Raw genomic sequence first — 20,034 nt, 5'->3', positions numbered from 1 at the left:
CGGGGACTGGGCTGTGCCCTCCCTCCTACCTGGCTATTCACCCACTCTTCGCTTGCCCCTCCCCTCCATTCCTTTCTCTCTCCAGATCCTTCAGGATCTGTAAAATGGGTTTAAGAATTGTACTCACCTCAAGGGGGCGCTGTAAAGGACCTGGAACCGTGCCTGGCACTCAGGAAGCTCTGTGCACGCCAACAGTGAGGCCAACGTGAGGTGCATGTGGTCACTCGGCCAGTGCCCGCTCCACCAGCACTGGGCTCGGCATTCGGGTTGTGTGGACAAGACGCGGTCTCTGCCCTCTGCGGGACGTTCTTCCTCCTCTCCACGCCCCACCCCTCCCCTCGCCCGGAGAGTCCTTGTTCACCCTCCCACCCCACCCCAGCCCTCGAGGGGCAGCGTGCGAGGGCAGCGGGCACGCTCACCGACAGCTCCCTCCTGCCTGCCTCCTACGTTTTCCGATGGTGGTGTCCCCACTGCTCCCTGGGGGCCGCCTTCTCACACTGGTTCCTCCCGTGGCCCACTCGGTCCAGGGAAATGGCCACCCCATCCTTCAGGGGCTCCAGTCTCATTAACCCTATGTCCTCTCAGCCACTCCCAAATTCCATTGTCGGCAAACCCCGTTGGCTCTGCCTTCAAAGACATTTGGAATCCAACCCATTCTTACCAGCCCTTCCCTACAACCCTGTGTGAGCCAGCACCTGTTGCCTGGGCCAGCCCTGTGGCCTCCTCCCTGGTCCCTGCTTCTGCCCTTGACCCCACAGGCCTTTTGCACGACACAGCCAGAGGGATGGTTTGAAAAGTCTCATGATGTCACTTCTGTGCTCAAACATCCCAGTAACTTCTCTTCTCACTCAAATATTTGTCAAAGGAAAGAAGGAAAAAAAGAATGAATGAATGAATGGCCTTTTTTGCATCTGTAGTACCTGGCACATAGTAGGTGATCAGAAAACACCTTCAACAAGACTACACAAGGGCATGAACAAGTGGGTGAGGACCTGGAGCACACAGTAGGTCCGTGGGCTCTATGGGCTGAAGTTACTGATTCTTGCCCCTGGTAGCAGCAGAGTCAGCTGCTGCCACCCCTCCCCTCACTCACTGGGTTGGAGGCGGGGTAGGTAGGCTGAGCCCAGGCCATTTTGGGACTCTGGCCTGGCCTGCCCCACCGTCCTGGGTTGGGCTGCTGACGTGGCTGCCGGTTCTGGGAACCCCAGCCAGGCAGCAGTTCTGGGAAAGCTGCTGCCTCAGGGAGAAGTGTGTCCCTGGCTCCCTGCCAAACTGGCCCAGTTGTCTCGGAGGCCAGAGGAGGCTCCAGGCTGGCCCAAGACTGGAGCTTCAGGGATCAGTGGCTCCCAGGGGAGGCCCCTGCAGCCCCTGCTGTGTCGCTGGCTTCCTCTCCACACGCCTCTTGTCCCGGGACTGAGTGCATCCTGTCTGTGATCCAGGCCCTTCAAGCCGGTTTCAGGTCAAGAGTCAGCCGAGGAACAAGAGGCCTGTTACATACACCCTCTGGCTCAGGAAGAGCCTCCTCCGTCACTTCCGACCGCTGCGGCCTTCTGACATTACCAGACTCGCCACTCACCTCCCCCCCAATAAAAAGAGTGAGTTAAATGTGTTTGTCTGCCCGCAGGGGTGTATTCCCACTCCAGGCGCTTCTGCTGTCTTCCTGGCTCAGGCTGTCACTAGCTCCGTGACCACTGCAAGTGCTCTAACCTCTCTGTGCCTCACCTGTAAAATGGGGTCTTTAGTGTGCCCCCCCCCATAGAGTTGTTGTGAGAACCAAGTTGATTAATACCTTGTAAGCTCTGAGAACAATGCCAGGCACTTAATTAGCACTATCTGTGCATAACAATTATTAGAGACAAAAGTTGGGTATATACCTGTGTTTAGAGGTAGATTATTGAACTTGTAATTGTTGGAGGTTCGCCAACCATTTACTAGCTGTTTGATAAGCACAGGCTGTGCGTGTGCCAGGTGCTGCGCAGGCGCTGCGGACGGAGCCCCGCCCACGGCGACGCAAAGCCCCGCCCCCACCGGGCCTCGTGCTCTAGCCCTCGCCGGCCCCAAACTCCCAAATGCAGGAACAGTGAGACCGCGCAGGTTACGCCCAGCTCCGTGCACTGGCCGCAGGATGGGAAGGGCTGCCTCGCGTGGGGGCAGCACAGGATCCTTCTTCGGAGAACCATTTATGTCCTTTGTCTTTTTTTCCGTAAAGGATGTTTGTCTTACTGATTTTTTTAAGGCCTTCACAAAAAGGCCACGATTAAGGCCATTAACCGTCCGAGGTGTAGATTGCTGGGTGCAGATGCCACCTTTTTCCAGCCTTCTGCTTGCTGTGTCTTTTTGCGACACGTTTGGTCTGGGGAAACTGAAAAGCGTTTGCAGTCAGAGCTTTCCGTCTCTGCCGTCTGCGTCCTGAAATAAACATTCACACGCGTAACATCAGTGGTGAGATTAGAGATGGTGATGAGTATGCGCCCGAGGAAAACAGGGTGCTGTGACGGAGTAGCAGGGGAACCCTCCTACTCGGGTGACGGGGTTTCTGAGGGCAAAGGCCGCGGGGGACCAAAGGGCAGGGAGTGCCAGTGTGCAGAGGCCCGAGGACCCGAGACTCTTGGAGGAGGGTGAGGGGACCAGATGGCCGTCGTGCGTGCATGGCGGTTTCCTGATTGTGACGGTTGCATTGTGGTTGCACAGGAGAGTGTTGGGGTTGATTTATTCCTTGTGACTAAATAGGTGAGAGAGAGGAGCTGAGGGGGGAGATATGAGTGGAAAGGACAGGAGGGGAAAGGTGTGGGCGTGGGAATGAGGTGGTGCGTTTGAGGAGCAGCAGGGAGTGAAGGGGTGCAGGTGGCAGGGGCGCCAGGCCCAGCTGTGGAGGGCTGGGGGGAGGGGCGGCTGGGTGGAGCCTCCCAGTGGGATGAAGTCCCTGGAGAGCGTGCAGTGGGGGCGTGGGGCCCCTGCTGTGGCCTTCAGCCCTTCCGTGCCCCAGACACTGTGCAGGTGCTCTGGGTCCACACCTGCCTTTCCTCGGCAGGACACCCGGAGCCTGATCTGGGCGTCACTCCCGTGTTGCAGACGGAGCAGCCAGAGTCCGGAACCCAGTAACTGTCGGAAGGGCTCGCAGCTACCAAGCAGCAGGAGGAGGTTGGGCATCGGCCTTTCTGAACATGACCCCAGAACCGAGACCCGGGTGGGGGCGTGGGTGGGCGCTGTCAGCGTGACCGGAAATGTGCCCCAGGACATTGCTTTGTAGAGGGCATTAGGCGTCGCATGCCAGGGAGTGTGGGGGGAAGTGCACGCCCCTGACCCGACGGGATTCCGCTCCTGAGCATTTTCCTTAGTGAGGATAAGTGGCGACCTTGCTGCAGCCGTGCCTGTGTCCAGGTCGCCGCCCGAGGCCTCCACAGCTGTCAGCTCACTTAATCCTCGCAGCCCTGCCAGTGACTCGGGAACTTAGGCATGGAGGTGTTAGGCAGCTTGCTCAAGGTTCCTACCGAGTAAAGCACAGCAGGTGTGCACGTTGAAGGCTCCGGGCAGAGAGGTGTGGCGGTGGCCCCCCCGGGTGCCCCAGAAACCCCACCGTGTACGGCCGAGTGACACGAGGGGTAAACGCGGTGAAGCCCAGTACTTTGGTTCCAAATTTTGTGGCATGAACTGATATTAACGATATAGCGGGTTTAAAATGTAAGCTGTCGTATGTAGAGGGTGCTGCTATTTTGGTAAATAAAATTCGTATTTCCCTCCCTGTACTCGTAGCAGCTTCTGAAAGGACGGATGTTCATGTGTGAGTGGGGTTATTGCTGGGCCTTGCGATTTGGCGAGTTCAGTTGTGTTTTCTTCTTGGGTGTCTGCACCTCCTCATTTTTATTCCCCGGTCATGTCTTGTGCGATGTCATGAACAAAATGAGGGAAGTACAGGGTTCCACCGATTGCATGGATACAAACTACAGGGCCTCCGGGTCGGGGCGATGACGGGAACCAGCACCCGTGCTGTATGACAAAGGGACGCAGAGCCTCAGGGCCACATACGGAGGCACTTACTCAGCCGGACAGCAGGCCAGTGTCGGGTGTGGCTGGTCTCACAGGCTCCTGCAGGCATCTGAGGTCAGCCCTGCTGATGTGTGACCCACTCACAGGGCAGGGGACAGCTGCCTGTTGTCTAAAGTGCAAGGAGACTGCCGGCTCCTGCCTGTCCCTTCCTCCACCAGGCTGGCCCGGGCACGTTCTCCAGGCAGCGTGGTGCCAGGGGCCTCACGTGCCTCACTCTGCTGACACTCTGCTGGCCAAAGCGAGTCTCGTGGCCAGCCCAGCGTCCCAGGGCAGGGAGGACGCTCTGACCGGGGCAGGGGGGCCACACTGTGAGGTCACATGGACACAGGAGTAAAGCATCGGGGCCGCTAATGCCATCGGGCTAACACAGTCGCCTCATTTTGAGTGCACCCTTCTCTGCCTGGGTGCACCCTCAGCCACCGAACCTGCTCTATGAGGCCGGGCGGTTAGGCCAGCGCCTTCCAGCTGTGTTTCAAGGAATTGCAGATCCCCCAGGGGGTTAATGAGGGTTTTGACACACCCTGAAATGAAGGTTGGGTGTGGAAATTAGTTTGGTGGTCACTGAGACAAGCGAAGAAAACGCCTTCCCTTACTGCAGGGCCCGTCAGCCTCTCCATGCAGATGTGCAGTGTGAACTTCCACCCGTTTGGGCGGTGCTCAGACTTAGCGGGCTGTGGGAGGTTTTTTTGTTTTTTTTTCAACATGTTCCAAGTGTCTCTTGGGACAGGCGTCTCGTGGCTCTCACTCTGGGCCTTGTGCGTCTGGGTTGGGTTTCGTGATTATCCACACACGTCTTGGGGACACGGAGGGCCGGGTGTTGACAGAGACTCAGTGACAGGCGGGCACAGCTGTGTCTGGAGTGAGGTGAGTTCTGGAGGCTGCACTCAGGGTGACGGGGGTCGTGGGGACCATGAGTCGGCACTAACTGGGTCGCTTTCTCTCAGCAGGTGCCTTAGGATCTCCCAATGGGGCGTCTTGGCTCTGGGCTCACGTTCCCCGTGAGCTTCCTGGTCCTGGCATGGGCGGCAGGCTCCGGTAAGTCACCGCCTCTCATCGGCCCATTCCGGCCAAGCGCTCAGTGAGCAAAACAAAGACCCCAGGCCTTGAGGAGATCACACCGTAGTGGGAGGAGACAGCCAGGGACAGGTGGCCCTAATTACAGGTGCATTCTAAAGACCCTCAGGAGGAAGAAGACAGTGCACAGCGTCTGGCAGAAGTAAGGCCGGCTGCAGTGGGCTGGGTGGGGTAATCATATGGGTGTAGTGACTCATAGTTTTAATGTGAACTTTTCACCTAAAATGTCACGTGGTGTGCTTGAGTGTGATATTGTTACGTTGCAGAATCACATGGTTAAGATTTTGTAATAAAAAGGGGCGTTGTCTGTGCTGGACCCTGTAGAACAGAGGGAAGACTGCAATTTAAAACCCGTGCTCCGGGAAGGCCCCCCTGAGTGGCAGTCAAGCAAAGGCTGGAAGGACGAGGGGGCCGTGCAGGTGTCTGGGGAGCAGGGTCTCAGGGAGGAGGAGCCAGAGCAGGCTGCCCGGTGCCAGGTGCCAGGGTGGCCGAGTCTGGAAGGACCTTGCAGGGTGTGAGCAGAGGAGCGGTGTGCCCTTTGCACTAAAAGGGACCCCTGTGTCTGTGAGCACAGGGTGGGCCAGGGGGGAGGCACCCCAGCTGCCGGGCGGCTCGGCCCAGCAGAGAGGAAATCTGAAGACAGACTGGAACAGGGTGAGAGAGAGAGGCGTCCCAGGGTTTCTGAGCCGAGCAACCAGGAAGGACACAGTCATCATTTCTGAGGTGCAGAGGGGTATGGTTTTGGGGAGCAGGGACTCATGAGGAGAGTCAGAGACATTTATTAGACATATAAGACTCTCCTTAGCACGGCTAGTCCTTTACCTGGAGAACAGAAGCAAACTGGTGGCAGCTGTGGCGGGGCTGGAGCTGGGGTGTGGCTGCATAACAGAAAGCTGCATTTGGGGTGTCCCCTGTACTGGACCCTGCACCCCAGGGCATTTCTTCAGCTTCGGAATCACCTCAGTGCCAGCTGGGAGGCTCCAGGAGCCCCGGTCCTGGCCCCGCTCTGTGAGGACGGGCGCCTGACCGGGTCTGGAGCTGTCGTTCCCTGGCTTTGTGATGGGCCCCTTGGTCCTGTTCGGGCTGGCTTGTGCCTCGTCCTGGTGGTGCAGGTCCCTCTTGCTGGTTGGGTTCCGGCTGCTCAGAGCACCCCTGTGTCTCCCCAGGGAGTGTGCAGGTCCTGCGTCGGCCCACCTGCTTCTCCGACTACATCAGCACCTCCACCTGCGAGTGGAGGGTGGACCGCCCCGCCAACTGCAGCGCTGAGCTCCGCCTCACCTACCAGCTGGATTTCCCGAATTCTAAGTAAGCCTGTGTGGGAGTGGGCGGGCAGCAAGCCTGGCGCTGGGAGTCCTCCTGGTTCTGGCAGTGCCCCGGAGGGCCTGGGGCTGACTGGGCCCCGCAAGGGCGCACTGTCCCCGAGGCGGTGGCCTGTGGCTATGGGTGGAGTGCTGGGCCGCACCAGCAGTTCTCGAACCTGTGGTCTCAAGACTCTCACTTGCCTAGAAGTTAGTGAGGGCCCCAGAGGCTTTTGTCTAGGGAGTGTATGGCAGGGCCCCCAGGCCCTGGGGCTGCAGACCGGTCCCGGCCCATGGCCTGTTAGGGACCGGGCTGCAGAGCAGGAGGTGAGCAGCCAGCGAGCAAGTGAACCGGTCTCTGGTGCCAAAAAGGTTGGGGGCCGCTGGCTCATAGCTATCGATGTTTACCTGATAAGGAATTAAAACAGAAAAGTTAAATCACACCAGCACACACGCCATCAGATCAATGACATCATAACATGCCACGTAGCCTCTGAAAACCCCACGGCACGCTTGTGGGAAAAAGAGTAGAACGGCAGATGACACTCAGTGTGACTGTGAAAGTGGTTTGGCCCCGTGGGTCCCCACGCCGCTCTTGGAGACCCGCTGGCCCAGACCACTGTTCGAGGTGCAGTGTTGGTGGTGGAGTTCACCGTGGACCGTGGGGCCTGTCATTCTCTGTGGCTCACCGGGGTGACCCGTGTACACGGGGCACCGTGTCAGGCGGTGCCCAGGACATGGTCGGGCGCACAGGGTCGGGGCCACCCCGAGCGCGGACGCACTGACAGAGGCGGTCTTCCTCAGCTGCTAAGGTGGGTGGGCGGTGCTTCTGAGCATGGTCAGAGGGCGGGACCAGAGATGGGAAGTTAGGGCCCGTGCGCCACAGAGGGTCCATCCGCTGGTTTTGTATGTAGTGTTGTTGGCACGCAGCCACGCCCATTTGCTTATGCGTTGTCTGTGGGTGCTTTTGTGATGGGTCAGCACAGCTGTGTAGTTGGGACAGAAATGCTGCGACTCCCAAAGCCCAAAACTTGTACCTTCTGGCCCTTTGCAGAAAACGTTTGCCGCCCACTGGCCCAGCCCCCGAGACAGGGGGCTGGCTGTTTGGGGAGGCACTCTAGGGTCACACTGTGGTGCACAGGGCATGCACCCCAGTTCTCTGCACACTGGGGGGGCCATGCTCCCCAGAGGTGGCTAGAACACACACAGAGGCTGTTACAAATTCTTTAACACCACGGCTTCTTCCCTTGCACTGGCTTCTAGCAACGAGCTGAGTCCTGGGACCAAGGTCATCGCCAGGGGTATATGAGAGTCCATGGTGTGTGTGGTGGGGGCTGTGGCCAGCAGGGAAGGCCATCCTGGTCCACTGTCCCTACCACTCACCCTGGCTGCTCTGCTTCCAAGTCCCCTGATCTTGCCCTTGAGGCAGGACAACCAGGAAACTGGAAGAGCATGTGGTTGCTTGAGGCATGTTCTGGGGACACCCGTGTGTGCGTGCCTGCCTCACACAGCCCCATGTCTGCAGAAACCACACGTGCATCCCTGAGAACATAGAAAGCACACTGTGCCTGTGCGATATGCTGATGGACGACATGGTCAAATCGGACACCTATCAGCTGGACCTGTGGGCTGGGAAGCAGCTGCTGTGGAGTGGCTCCTTCCAGCCCGGCGAGCACGGTGAGTGGGGCCAGGCAGGGTTCGGGTGCTCCCAAGCCGGCTGGGCCCGGGGCAGGGGAAGGCCCCTGCAGCCTCTTCTTTGATTGGGTTCTTGCTCTCCTCTGGGCCTTGGTCCTCCCATCTTTGAAATGGGGCTGGCTGGGCTCAGCGGTCCATCCGGCCCCCTTCAGCTCAGATACTTCAGCCCCGGAGTTTAAGAGCCCTGATTGGGGTGTGGAGAGCAGGCCTGTTGGACAGAAGACATGCTTGCTGCAGATCAGAAACTGAAGGGGGAACTGTCCTTCCACCCTCTGTGGGCTGCTCCAGAAGGCTGACCTTGTCCTGCCCCCCAGAGTCCCTGCAGACATTTCCCAGGAGCTCGCTGGGGTGGGGTGACAGGAGTTCAGGAGTTCAAAGCACTGTTCATCACTGTGTGACCTTGGGCGAGTCACATTACCTCTCTGGGCCTCAGTTCTCAGAAGACAGTTACTATCCTCATTTTGCAATTGAGTAAACTGTAGAACAGAGAAGGCAAGTAATCTGCCTAAGGTCACACAGCTACTAAGCAGCAGAGGAATCTGTGACAGGTGTCACAGAGCTCACAGCCTCCACCACTCCATCAGCAGTTCCTGAAGGGCCTGCTCATCCCGCTGGTGGTTGGAGGTGTCTGGATTGACCCGTGAACAGACCCACAAAGTAAAGTAATTCTTACGTATGTATGTTCATTTTGATGCACATTATATACTGGTCTGACTGCCTAAAAAGAGACTAATTTTTTTAACACACGAATCAAGATAAAGAGAAATACTTAGTAAATAACAGCACACAGATGTGGCCACAGTATGCTGGATGACAGAGGAGATGCTGGAGCTTGGGGACCTTCAGTGGGCACAGTCGCGTTCACTGGAGGAAGGTGTTCACGGCCACCGCAGCACTGAGCAGAGTCGCGGCACCATACAGACGTGCCGCACGGAGGCCGTGCTCACCGAAAGCCCCAGAGGCCGGGGCCTGCGGCCGACAGGCCCTCACCAGACGCCACTTCTCCGCAGTGAAGCCCAGGGCCCCTGTGAACCTCACCGTCGAAGCCGTCGTCCCCCGCCTGTGGCAGCTGTGCTGGGACAACCCGTACCCTTCGGAGAGTTACCTGCACCGCGAGCTCTCCTACCAGGTCATCGTTTCAGATGAAGAAGACCCAGCGTCGGTGAGTGGGTCCTGTGGGGACTCTGGTGGGTGGAGACGCAGGCCCAGGGGTGGGAGACGGAGAGGATGGCGGAGGATGGCGGAGCTGACAGCAACCAGGGACCCAGAGTCCCAGCTTCTGCCCGGGCTCTGTGCAGGGCCAGCACCTCCCTCCTGGCCCGTTGCCCAGTGCGCGGAGAAGGGACGTTATTTCTGGGCCTGCTCCCTGTCTGCGAAGGAAGGCTCTGGGCCACGTCTGAGTTTCCCAGGGGCCAGGAGGGACACTGAGGTTTCAGGAACACACTTAGATGACTGAGTCCCACAGTGAGACAGTCGCTCAGCATCACCGCCCTCCCCACCCTGACCGGTGAGGGAAGCCTCAGCTGAGCAGACAGGGCCGCTCATCCCTGGTGTGACGGTGGGAGGCTGCGGCTCAGACCCGTCCCCCAGAAAACAGGTCTGGCCGTAACTTACAGCCGTCTGGCCGGGCTTTCACTGCGTGTGCTTTCCCGTGACACCCCATGGCATGCGATGCTTGCGTTCCAGTCGCAGCAGAAGTGGCGGCCCCTTTTTAAAGGAGTGTGTTGGCGTTCTGCACACGCAGAGCCGACTTCTCTGTGAAGTGAGTGACGGCAGGCTGCACACAGGGAGGGCTCGGTCCCTCTAGGGGGTGGAGGTCACTTCCTGCCACCACCTTTCCCCCTGGACGTTCCGCTGGAGGACATCTGCACACCTCGGGCCCCTGCGGCCCACAGTGCTGGGCTCCGACGTCTGCCCAGCCGCTTGCCGGCTACGTGATCTTGAGCCTGTCCCTTAACCTCCTTTTGCCTCAGTTTCCTCATCTCTGCCCTGGGGATGACGAGGCTACCGCCCTGTAGGGCTACTGAGCACAAAGTGGGTGACAGACAAGCCCCCATGCCTGGCAGGAAGAATGTCATAAACACCCCCTCCCTTCCGCCTGCGGCCACAGGCCTTGGGAATCCCCATCGGCTTCGCCCTCCGGCGCCCTGGCTGTAATGCCCTCTTGTTGGGGGCCTGCGCTGGGCCGTGCCTTCTTACTGGGCCCTGGCCGGCCTGCCCTTGGCCACCAGGGCGCGGGCCACATATGTAGGACGCCCCCACATCAGCTTCCGTTGCTGCCGCTTCTCTTCCTGGCCAAGCCAGGGAGGCCGTGGGTGTGGATTTCCATCTCTCAGCTGTGGTTCCTTCTCGGCCCCGGGCCAGGCTGCGGGCCAGGAGCAGAGTGGGGCCTGCGCACTGTGAGGCTCAGAGAGCACTTGGGGGGAGGGGGCGGCACAGATGCCAAGGGAAGAGGCAGGTCCAGTTTTGTCCATTAGCCTCCCCCGAGTCCTGTGCCTGTTCAGGACACAGCCTGCACGGGAGAGAAGTGTCCAAACGACGGACGTGTTTGCCTCTCTTGGCTGGACCCAGCTTCCAGGACTCTACCCATTGCTCGGCCTGGCTTTGTTCTGCATTGGCTTGGTTTTCAGGCAGGCTCTTCCTTTGCGTGGCCAACATGCCCACAAGCAGCTCCAGGCCTAGGTCCCAAGGCTGCAGTGGGAAAAGTTTTTCTTTCCAGAGAGTCCTAATAGGAGTCCTGGGCTTGGGTCGTTGGGCCCAGCTGTGGGCAGGAGAGAGGGCGATGGTGCCACGCTCTGACTGGCCAGAGATGAGTCACGTGCCCATCTCTGGACCTGCAGGTGTGGTCAGCTCCACCCAAGCCAGATGGGCTGAGAATGAGGGGGGTGGTTCCCCAAAGGAGACTCCGGGGAGAGGGAACAGGGACTGGGCGGGCTGGAACGCAGCCCGGGTTAGCCCGACTCCCGCCAGAGGATGAGCTGGTCAGTGGGCCACATGCGGGCACTGTTCTGTGGATTCTGGGTGCGGAATGTGATCAGTCCCGTGACCCTCCCGACCCTGTGAGACATGTGCCACTGTCCCACTGTCCACCCCACTGTGGCAATCAGGAACCGAGGCGCAGAGGGTGTGCGGGGCATGTCCTGGGTCACCAGTGAGGATATGACAGTCAGGCGCTGCACTCAGGTGGTCCAGAGTCACTGCCCTTGACCTCTATGCTTCAGGAAAGAGAGCAGCAAATTCAAGATCCTGAGGTGGCACTGAGCTTTGGAGGAGCAGGGGACATTGAGGACCAGTGTGACAAGAGCTCAAAGCACAAGGGGAGGGGAGGAGGGGCTGAGGCGGGAGGGCTTGGGGGTGGCCAGATGGTGCAGGGTCTGGGAGGACCCTTTCCTGAGTCTGGGTCTCCAGCTCTGGGGAGTGAAGCCAGGCTGCGCTGGGCACAATGCAGGCTCACGGCTTCCCTCCCACTTCCAGACTACACGTCCTGGGAGCAGCACCTGCCGCTTGGCGTCCTCATCGCCTGCATGGTCATTCTGGTCATCTGCGTGTCCTGCTATTTCAGTATCATCAAGTGAGTGCTGGACCGGCCACTTCAGGGTGCACAGTGGGCAGGAGTCCCCCCTCTCATTTACCAGCTTGCAGTCCTTTGCTCAACAATAAATGTTTATTGAGCAGCTGCTGTGTGCGAGGCACTGAGGCAACAGCTGAGACAAAACTGACAAAGAATCTGTGCTCCTTGTGGGAGACAGATGTGAGCTTGACAAGTAGCCACACTGTTTCCATGGTGATCCATGGCTGAAGGAAATGTAACCAGGGGAAGGGCAGGAACGTTCCAGGTGCTGATGTAGGTGGGGAGGCCAGGGCAGGCCCTGACTGGGGTGCTGAGCTGAACCGGGTGGGGTTGGGGAAGGGACTTCTTTTGACAAAGGGAGGTGGATCGTGTCCAGGGTGTGATCCAGACAGACAGTGGGGGGCACGTGACAGGAGGACGAGAACTCTACACAGTTGCCCTGACAGAAGCGGAAGACCTGGGTTAGGTCCGGCCCTGGTGCTCGGCAGCTGTGCAACCGTCAGCCTTGGGCTCCTCCTTTGCAGGCCGGGATGTTGTGAGGACCTACTTTGTCAGCCCCCAGGGCCCCAAGAGAGTCTTGGATCTGGGTGGTTGCAGGGCGGGGGGAGCCTGGTTTCCAGTGAGGCTGAGCCCGAGGAAACGTGGCGGCTCAGAGCCTCAGTCCTCCTGTCTCTGAAGTGGGACTGACGAGCCCCTGCCCTCCACGCAAGGGTCGGTGGCGGCTGAGGGTTGACACAGGGCGCCCGCACTTTGCTGGGCGCACATTAAGTGTGCAGGGATTGCAAGTTTTCCTCTGCATGTCTTGTCACCGTCACCTCTTAGCCACGTTGGGCCGTCTTTCCCCTTCTCTGAGCCTCAGTTTCCCCATCTCCTGTCCTTCCCAGCCCCACGCACTGTGTCCCAGCACTCTCCAGTCTCCTTGCTGTTCTTCGAACGCACCGAGCAAGTTCCCTCCGAGCCTTTGCAGTCTCTGTGCTCCCTACCGGAGAGCCCTTTCCCAGGCACCGCCACGAACCCTCCTCATCCACCTTCAGTTGCCACTCAGAGGCCATCTCTGCAGGGAGGCCCTCCCGGGTCACACGCTCCATTCCTCTCTATTCCCTTCTTTGTTGTTATTCATGGCACTCAGTGGGGTGTCATGTGTTCATTCAGTATCTGTTTGTCTCCCTCTTCTAGAAGGTCGGTTCTGTGAGGGCAAGGCTTTTGTCTGTCTTGTTCACTGTTGTGTCCCTGAAGCCTGGCACGGTGAGTGGTACATAGTAGGTGCTCAGTAAAGGCATGTTGACTGAGTGGAGTCAGCAGAGGCTCATCCAGGGGGAATCTGAGGACCTTCCCTCTCGGAGCTGACTCTCCGTGGCTCCAGGCAACCCAGGGAGAGGAAGGAATCTGTTTCTCCTGAGTTTCCTGGGCTTCTCAGGCCGCCCCTGCCGCTCCCTGGCACCTTGCTCTCGGCTGCTCTGTGGAGGGGATTTTGATGGGAAAGCCCAGAATTCTCTGCAGCTTGAGTCTCTCCTACTTCTCTGGGGCTTGTTCCCACTGAGGATGGAGACGTCGAGTGAGGACCCGTTCTGGGCGGCAGAATGCGGGGGCACAACCGGCTCTTCTGCCTGTTGGCCGGCACTTCACCCCTCTGGGCCTCGGTCTGCTCATCTGTGAGTGGGGTTGGCAGCAGAACCTGTTCTGCGGGATTAGGGCGAGACATCCAAAACCAGTCAACACGTGTCTGACCCCTGGTAGGAACCGGCGACTGCGATCATTTTTATGGGAGGAGAGACCAACGCCTTTCTTTCTCCTTTCTCAGGATTAAGAGAGAATGGTGGGACCAAATCCCCAACCCAGCCCACAGCCCCCTCGTGACCATCGTCATCCAGGAGCCTCAGGTAGGAGCGTGGGTTGGTTCGGATGCTCTGGACTGCCTGTATCAGGAAGTGGGATTCAGGACGTGCGGGGTGTTAAAGACACCCACTGGCTTTGGGAAGGCACCTGAGCCGTCAGGGGCGTTTCAGGGGAGGTGGATGCAGCAGCTCACTCAGTGTGGTCGTTAGGAGCCCGGAGGCTTCCCTCCCCTCCGCGCAGCTTTCGTAGCTACTTTTTCAGCCTTCGGTGGGTTCCTCTCAGGTTGGTGTCTGGGTTCTTCCCCCGCCCTCCCCCCCTGGGGAAGGGGATGGCCCCTGAGGTCATCTGCGTGTCATCTCCTGGGGAGGTACTTTTACCAGGGCAGGTGGTCAAAAGGCGAGGGAGGCAAGGACGCACTTCCCGTGTCTCCCTCTTCCGGCCAGGGTCAGGTGGCAGCAAACCCCTCCTCATCTCTCATTGGCCTGAACTGCATCACGTGCTGCTTTCCAAACCATTCCCCTGTAAGGAGTGGGAATGCCTGAGACCCACCAGGTGGCCACCGGGGGGGGGGGGGGGGGGCTGGGGGCGGGGCAGGGGGCGGGGCCAGCTTCCCCAGTGGGAGGGCCTGTGTGGTTTGCTTGAACTATGTCAGGGTTCTCTAGGAAGGAGGGAGGCGGGGATACAGGTCGTGTCTAGAAGGTTCGAGGGTTCCCAGTTCTCCAGGGACCCTATGGCAGGCTCTGGAGTCCGGTGGTGCTGGCTTTGAACTCTGGCTCTGCCACTTACCTGCAGGGTGGACTTGAGCAAACGGCTTAACTTCGAGCTTCAGTTTTCTCATGTGGGTTGCCTCAACCAGTGTGGTGAGGAGGTCCCTGGGGGGCAGGGTGTGATGGGAAATTAAGAAAGACAAAGACAGTTTTAAGGAAAAGCAGGGGCCAGGTGGGGCATTGTCCTCTGATGGAGAGACAATGACCCTGAACAAGCTCTCTGTTTATAAGAGTTAGTTGGATAAAACTCAAGGACGTTTTGCAGACAGGGAAAAACTGCAGGCATAATTGCTCTGTTCCCAGGCTATCTAAATGATAAATATTTCTTCTGCAAAAGTTACAGTCTCATTCAGCTGAAGCTTGCGGTTAACTGTCTCCTCAACCCATGCGGGTCCCTGCTGTTGTCACTGCTGGCGTGATCTGCCTTGCAGATACAAGCAGTCAAGTGCGGCCTTGACAAGCACTCAACCTTAGCTTTGATGCCAGCCTTCACCGTCCTCCACAGTGGGTTATAGCAGTGTTTATGGAACAGGGCTGATGGGACTTCACCAGGACAATGCATGTAAAGTGTATATTACAGGGTCCTGCGCATAGCGTCACTATGTATCAGTCAGCTTTTGCTGTGTAACAAATTATCCCAAACCTTAGTTGAAACCATAGCCATGTCTGTACTCTTGCTTTTGCAGGTTGGCTCAGCAGCGGGTTTGGGTTGGGGGATCTGGGCCAGGCCAGGTATGTCTTCTCTGGGCTGGCTCGTCCCCAGTGGCTTCCCTCACAGGTCTGGCAGTTGTCTGACTCTTACCTGGGCCAATGGACGTGACTAAGCCATGTGTTTTCCATCCTCCGGCAGGATGGTCCAGTTGGCACAGTGTCACTTGTACCACATTCTATTGGTCAAAGCAAGTCACATGGCCAGGCTGGATTCAAGATGTGGGAGGAGCTGTAAATGACTGTGGCCATTTTTCCCATCAGCCTCAGCAACCTAATATTAGGGTCATCTCGCTAGTTCTCAGGAAACTGAGGCTCAGAGAGCTGAATGAGCTGATCTGACCTCGGACCGTGTGATGCCAAGGCTTACAGCCTTCCCACAGCATTGAGGCTCGCAGTGCTTCCTTTCCGAGCATCGCCGTACGCCAGGTGGGCTGGGGGGCTCTCTGCCGAGTTTCATTGGCTGTCTCTGTTCCAGGTGTCACTGTGGGGGAAGAAACCCGGAGGCCAGGAGCCAGCCAAGCGCCCGTATGTATATGAGCCTGGGTCACAGCCTGTGTGGATTTGGAAGGGGTGGAATCGGTGTGGTGGGCGCCACCATGAGAGGGGGGTCCCCCCCCCCCCCCCGTATCTGCCTTCTCTTCCTTGGCACTCAGCACACTCAGCACTTTTCCTTCGAGGGGCAGCGGAGGAGGAGTGGCTGGGTAGGTAGGCTGTTGACCGAGCCCCCTGCATTGCCTGGTGCGTCAGGCACGTGCTGAACCCCCCTGGGAGTGCACAGTCTGGCCCGAGCAAGGCAGGCAGAGTGGACTGCCAGTGCAGCGGTGCCAGCCGTTAAAATGCCGAGTCATTGCACACTGGTTGGCAGATACCACTATCTAGACCCTGAGTGTGCTGCCGCCACCCTGGCCTCCTTAACTCCTGCCGAGGGCCTCCTGGGCCTGCCCACAATCCAGTAGCTAGAGAGTTTGTACCTGGCACAGAGGGGGACTTCAGGACACCAGGAGCCCTAGGACCCTACAGCCATTGTAACTGGTCATTACTTATGCTGTGTGGCAATAAGTATTTTAAATGCCATCATCCCTGACACGGTGTTTTCCCTAGTTTATAGATGAGTTTGTACTAAGTACCAGGTTGTGTGCTGGTCTTCAGACACCCCAAAGTAAGACACAGGCCCTGCCTTCAGGGAGCTCCCAGGGTGGCGGTAGGACAGGCTGGTGGATTCTTGACTGTAAAGTCAGGAAGCATCTCTGCGATAGACAGACATCAGCCCAGGGTGATACTAAGCTGGGCTTTGAAGGATGAATAGGAGTTTTCTAAGTGGAGACACTGAACCCTGACCACACCTTTCTTTGCTTTTGCAGACACTGGAAGACTTGTCTTACTAAGCTCCTGCCCTGTTTACTGGAGCATGACACAGAAAGGGATGACAGTTTCTTCAAGGCTGCCAGAAAGGGGCCTTCCCAGGGGCCTGGAAGATCACCGTGGTGCCCTGGGCCGGTCAGCACGACGATCCTCTCACCGGAGAGCGTCAGCGTGGTGAAGTGTGTGGAGCTGCTAGAGGCCCCGGTGGAGAGTGAGGAGGAGGAGGAGGTGGAGCAAGATAAAGGGAGCTTCTGCCCGTCTCCTGAGAGTGGCAGCTTCCAGGACAGCAGGGAGGGCATCGCGGCCCGGCTGACAGAGAGCCTGTTCCTGGACCTTCTCGGGGCTGAGAATGGGGGCCTTTGCCCGCAGGACCTGGGGGAGTCCTGCCTCCATCCACTTTCAGAAGGCGGGAGTGCTCAGAGACCTTGGGCTGAGTTACCGAGCGAGGAGAGCGAGGAGAGCGAGAACGAGGAGCCTTTCTGCCCGGAGTCAGCCCCTCCGACGCAGAGCCCCGCCCACCTGGCTTTCCCAGAGGCACCCGCAGTCGTAGCCGACAACCCCTCTTACCGCAGCTTCAGCGACTTCCTGAGCCAGTCCTCAGGTGCAGGAGAGCTTGCCTCAGATGCACAGCTGTCCGAACGCCTGGGGGGAGAGGACCCCAACATCCTCTCTGCTCCCCAGCCCTCCGAGCTGCCCGCTGCACTCCAGCCTGAGCCAGAAACCTGGGAGCAGGTCCTCCGCCGGAGCGTCCTGCAGCACAGGGCAGCCGCAGCCCCCGCCACGGCCGCCCCCAGTGGCTATCGGGAGTTTGTGTGCGCGGTGCAGCAGGACAGCGCCCTGGGCGGTGGGTCGTTGGGCTGCGGCCCTTCCGGAGCAGCTGGGTACAAGGCCTTCTCCAGCCTGCTCAGCCGCGGTGCCACCTGCCCAGGCACACCTGGAGTTGAGGCCAGCAGTGGGGAGGGGTGCTACAGGCCCTGCCAGAGCCTCACTTCTGGCCACCCAGGGGTTCCTGCCCCCGAACCGCTGTTCACCTTTGGCCTGGACATGGAGCCGCCTCACAGCTCTCAGGACTCACTCCTCCCAAGCAGCCGCCCCAAGAGCCCCAGTCTGGAGCCAGTGGCAAAGGGGGAGGACCAGCAGAAGGCCCTGCTCTCCCTGGAGCTGACCACAGACCCCCTCGGGGGACGACCTGGGCAGTGGCATTGTCTACTCAGCCGTTACCTGCCACCTCTGCGGCCACCTGAAGTGGTGTGACAGCCAGGAGGAGCATGGCCAGGCCCATGTTGTGTCCAGCCCCTGCTGTGGCTGCCACTGTGAAGACAGGTCCGAGCCCCCAACGAGCCCTCTGAGGGGCCCAGACCCCCTGCCAGGTGGGGTTCCCCTGGAGGGCAAGTCCTCCCCGTCCTTCCCGCCTGGCCCCAGCAATGCTCAGAGCCCCGGCCGGAGCCTCCAAGTGGCGGCCGTGCCCTCTGCAGGGCCCGTGTGCACGAGTGCGTCCTAGGCGAGGGCCCCCCCCCTGGTTGCTGCGAGCCCCTCGCCTGCGCCTGTGAACGCCTTCCCGCAAGGCAGCCCGGCCGGCAGGTTGCCGAGACTCAGAGGAGCCACTTGCCACCTCATCGGTCCACAGCTTCTCCAGCGTACCCTCCCCATCATGTCCCCGCAAGGCATGTTTTGTCCACCTAGGCCCTTGTCTTGCCCAGTCCTGGGACCAGCTGCTGCCATGTCACTGGCTTAGATGCCAAGCCTAGAAAGTAACCTGGCCAGCAGGGGGGGCTTTGGGAGGCCTGGGCAACAGATGGGAGAGTGAGGCCCTGGGAAGGTGGTTATTTGCCCAGAGGTGCCCATTCATTGGACGGAGCTTCATCAGGTTGACACTGGAGCCAGGATCTGGACCGTGGGGGCTGCTCAGTCAGGGCAACAGAGGCCCATGAAAAGGAGTGATTACCACGCGGTGAGTTTGCTGCCAGAGCCCTACACAGCTGTAAGGCTGGGCTCCTGTTAAGCGTGGCATCCCCAGAATAAACACACCCAGCTCCCTTGGGGCCGGTCTGCGCCCCCACGGACACCATTGCTGGCAGCCACAGAGGCCAGAGGGAGAGCCTCGTGCCTGTGACCTGGCTGAGCTGGGCGTTCCAGACGCTGACATCGGGCACCTCCATCCTGCACGCTGGCCCAGACCTGGGGTTCAGTAATGCTTGTGTGTGTGCATCTCAAAGATGGTTGAGACCTGGGTTTGTATTTGCTGAGGAGGGCGGGGTGGGAGGGGCGGCGTTTTCTATAAATAAAGGTGCTGTGTCTCCGGTCACTGATGAAGCAAGCACACTGCCTGGCGCCATGGGGAGTGGGTCATCTCTACCGACTCATCGAACCCTTCCATCCAGGGAGCCGGGCCCAAGAGGTTAAATAACTTGCTCTCTCTGCTTGGGTGTCCCCGAGACGGGGGTTCAAGTACAATTAGTTGATTTAGGAAGTGCTCCCAGGAAACTGCCCAGGAAGTGGGGCAGTGAGGCAGGGAAGGGCAGGAGGCAGTAAAGGGTGTGTTACCTGACAGTGTTGGTGTGGCAGCCGCCGCTCCGTCCTGCCGGCAGCTTTGGAAAGCTGTGCACAGCACACACCTGTGGTGTCCCTGCAAAGGGCGGGGGGCTGGGGGCTGGGGTGTTTGTGCACTGTCTCCCATCACCATTGGATGGCTGCTTTCAGGGGTAACTGCAGCAGCTGCTGCTCCACTTTGCTGAGGTCACACAGCTGGTTGGTGGCAGCCCTGTAGCTGAGCCCAGGCAGTGTCTGTCACCCAGCCTCGGCAGCTGACCTGCTCTGGACATCTAGGTAGGTAGGTGGCATGGTAGAGTGGGCTTCAGAGGTGGGCAGGGAAGCTTAACCTCCTATGTGATCTTTCTATGTCCCCGAGTAGCTGCTTTGTTACCTTTGCAAGGTGAGGGGCTTGGCCGTTTGAGGTTCCTTCCTGCTCTGGTATTCTGCACAATGCACTAGTGGTGACGGGGAGCTCACTACCTTACATGCAGCCTGATGTTTGCTAAAAATGTCTGCACTGTGCTGAGCCCAAAGCTAACCCTTTGGCTGCCAGAGCCACCTCCCCCCCTACAGCCCCCCCCACACACATGGTTTACAGATGGGGAAACGTTGCTCTAGAGAGGAAGAGGGACTTGTTAAGATCAACAGTGAATGGCGGAGCTTGAACCAGCCATACCTGTTTACTGCCAAGCAACATGTTAGATGCTGTATATCTACTATGCCAGCACTAGCAGACAGGTCCAAGTATCATCCCAATTTTACAGTTGAGGAAGCAGGCCTTGAGGTTTAGCTTAGGGTCGCACAGCTAGGGATGCCTGGAGTCACAGTTGAATCCAGGCCCGACTGCACAGCTCCCAGCCGCACCGTCTCATGTACAGCATGGCACCTGTCAGGTGTCAGCTCTTACCCACTCTGCCTGAGCTTCGTCTCAGAAAATCCAATTTACAAGTTAAGCAGCAAACAGAAGAAGCACCTTTGTGTAGGTGGTGGAGAGGCAGTTGGGTTAGGAGTCCAACAGAATGGAGGCCAGAGCTGTTCTCTACTCAGGATTTTACACGAAAAGGAGACCCCAGTTGTCAACTCAGGCTGATAGTGCAGAATTAGCTGCTCGTGGGGAGGCTGGAATGGAGAATTAGAGACA

The 20,034-nt window shown here is 58.8% G+C and overlaps 1 protein-coding gene across 1 annotated transcript; it reads left to right on the top strand.

Annotated features, from left to right (window-relative positions):
* The first annotated feature begins 1,223 nt into the window (after window positions 1–1,223).
* On the top strand, window positions 1,224–18,641 carry LOC128628349 (interleukin-4 receptor subunit alpha-like). Its single transcript, XM_053671730.1, is given in 10 exon segments — window positions 1,224–1,595; window positions 4,995–5,082; window positions 6,288–6,426; window positions 7,945–8,096; window positions 9,125–9,276; window positions 11,336–11,685; window positions 13,487–13,565; window positions 15,475–15,524; window positions 16,361–17,540; window positions 17,542–18,641. Coding segments are annotated over 9 exon segments (2,493 nt in total). The 5' UTR covers window positions 1,224–1,595; window positions 4,995–5,012; the 3' UTR covers window positions 17,863–18,641.
* Window positions 18,642–20,034: the final 1,393 nt, after the last annotated feature.

This window comes from Artibeus jamaicensis, unplaced genomic scaffold (genome assembly GCF_021234435.1).
Source record: "Artibeus jamaicensis isolate MK-2021 breed Jamaican fruit bat unplaced genomic scaffold, CSHL_Jam_final contig_700, whole genome shotgun sequence".
Lineage (NCBI taxonomy): Eukaryota > Metazoa > Chordata > Mammalia > Chiroptera > Phyllostomidae > Artibeus > Artibeus jamaicensis.
This window is presented reverse-complemented; position numbering and strand designations above follow the sequence as displayed.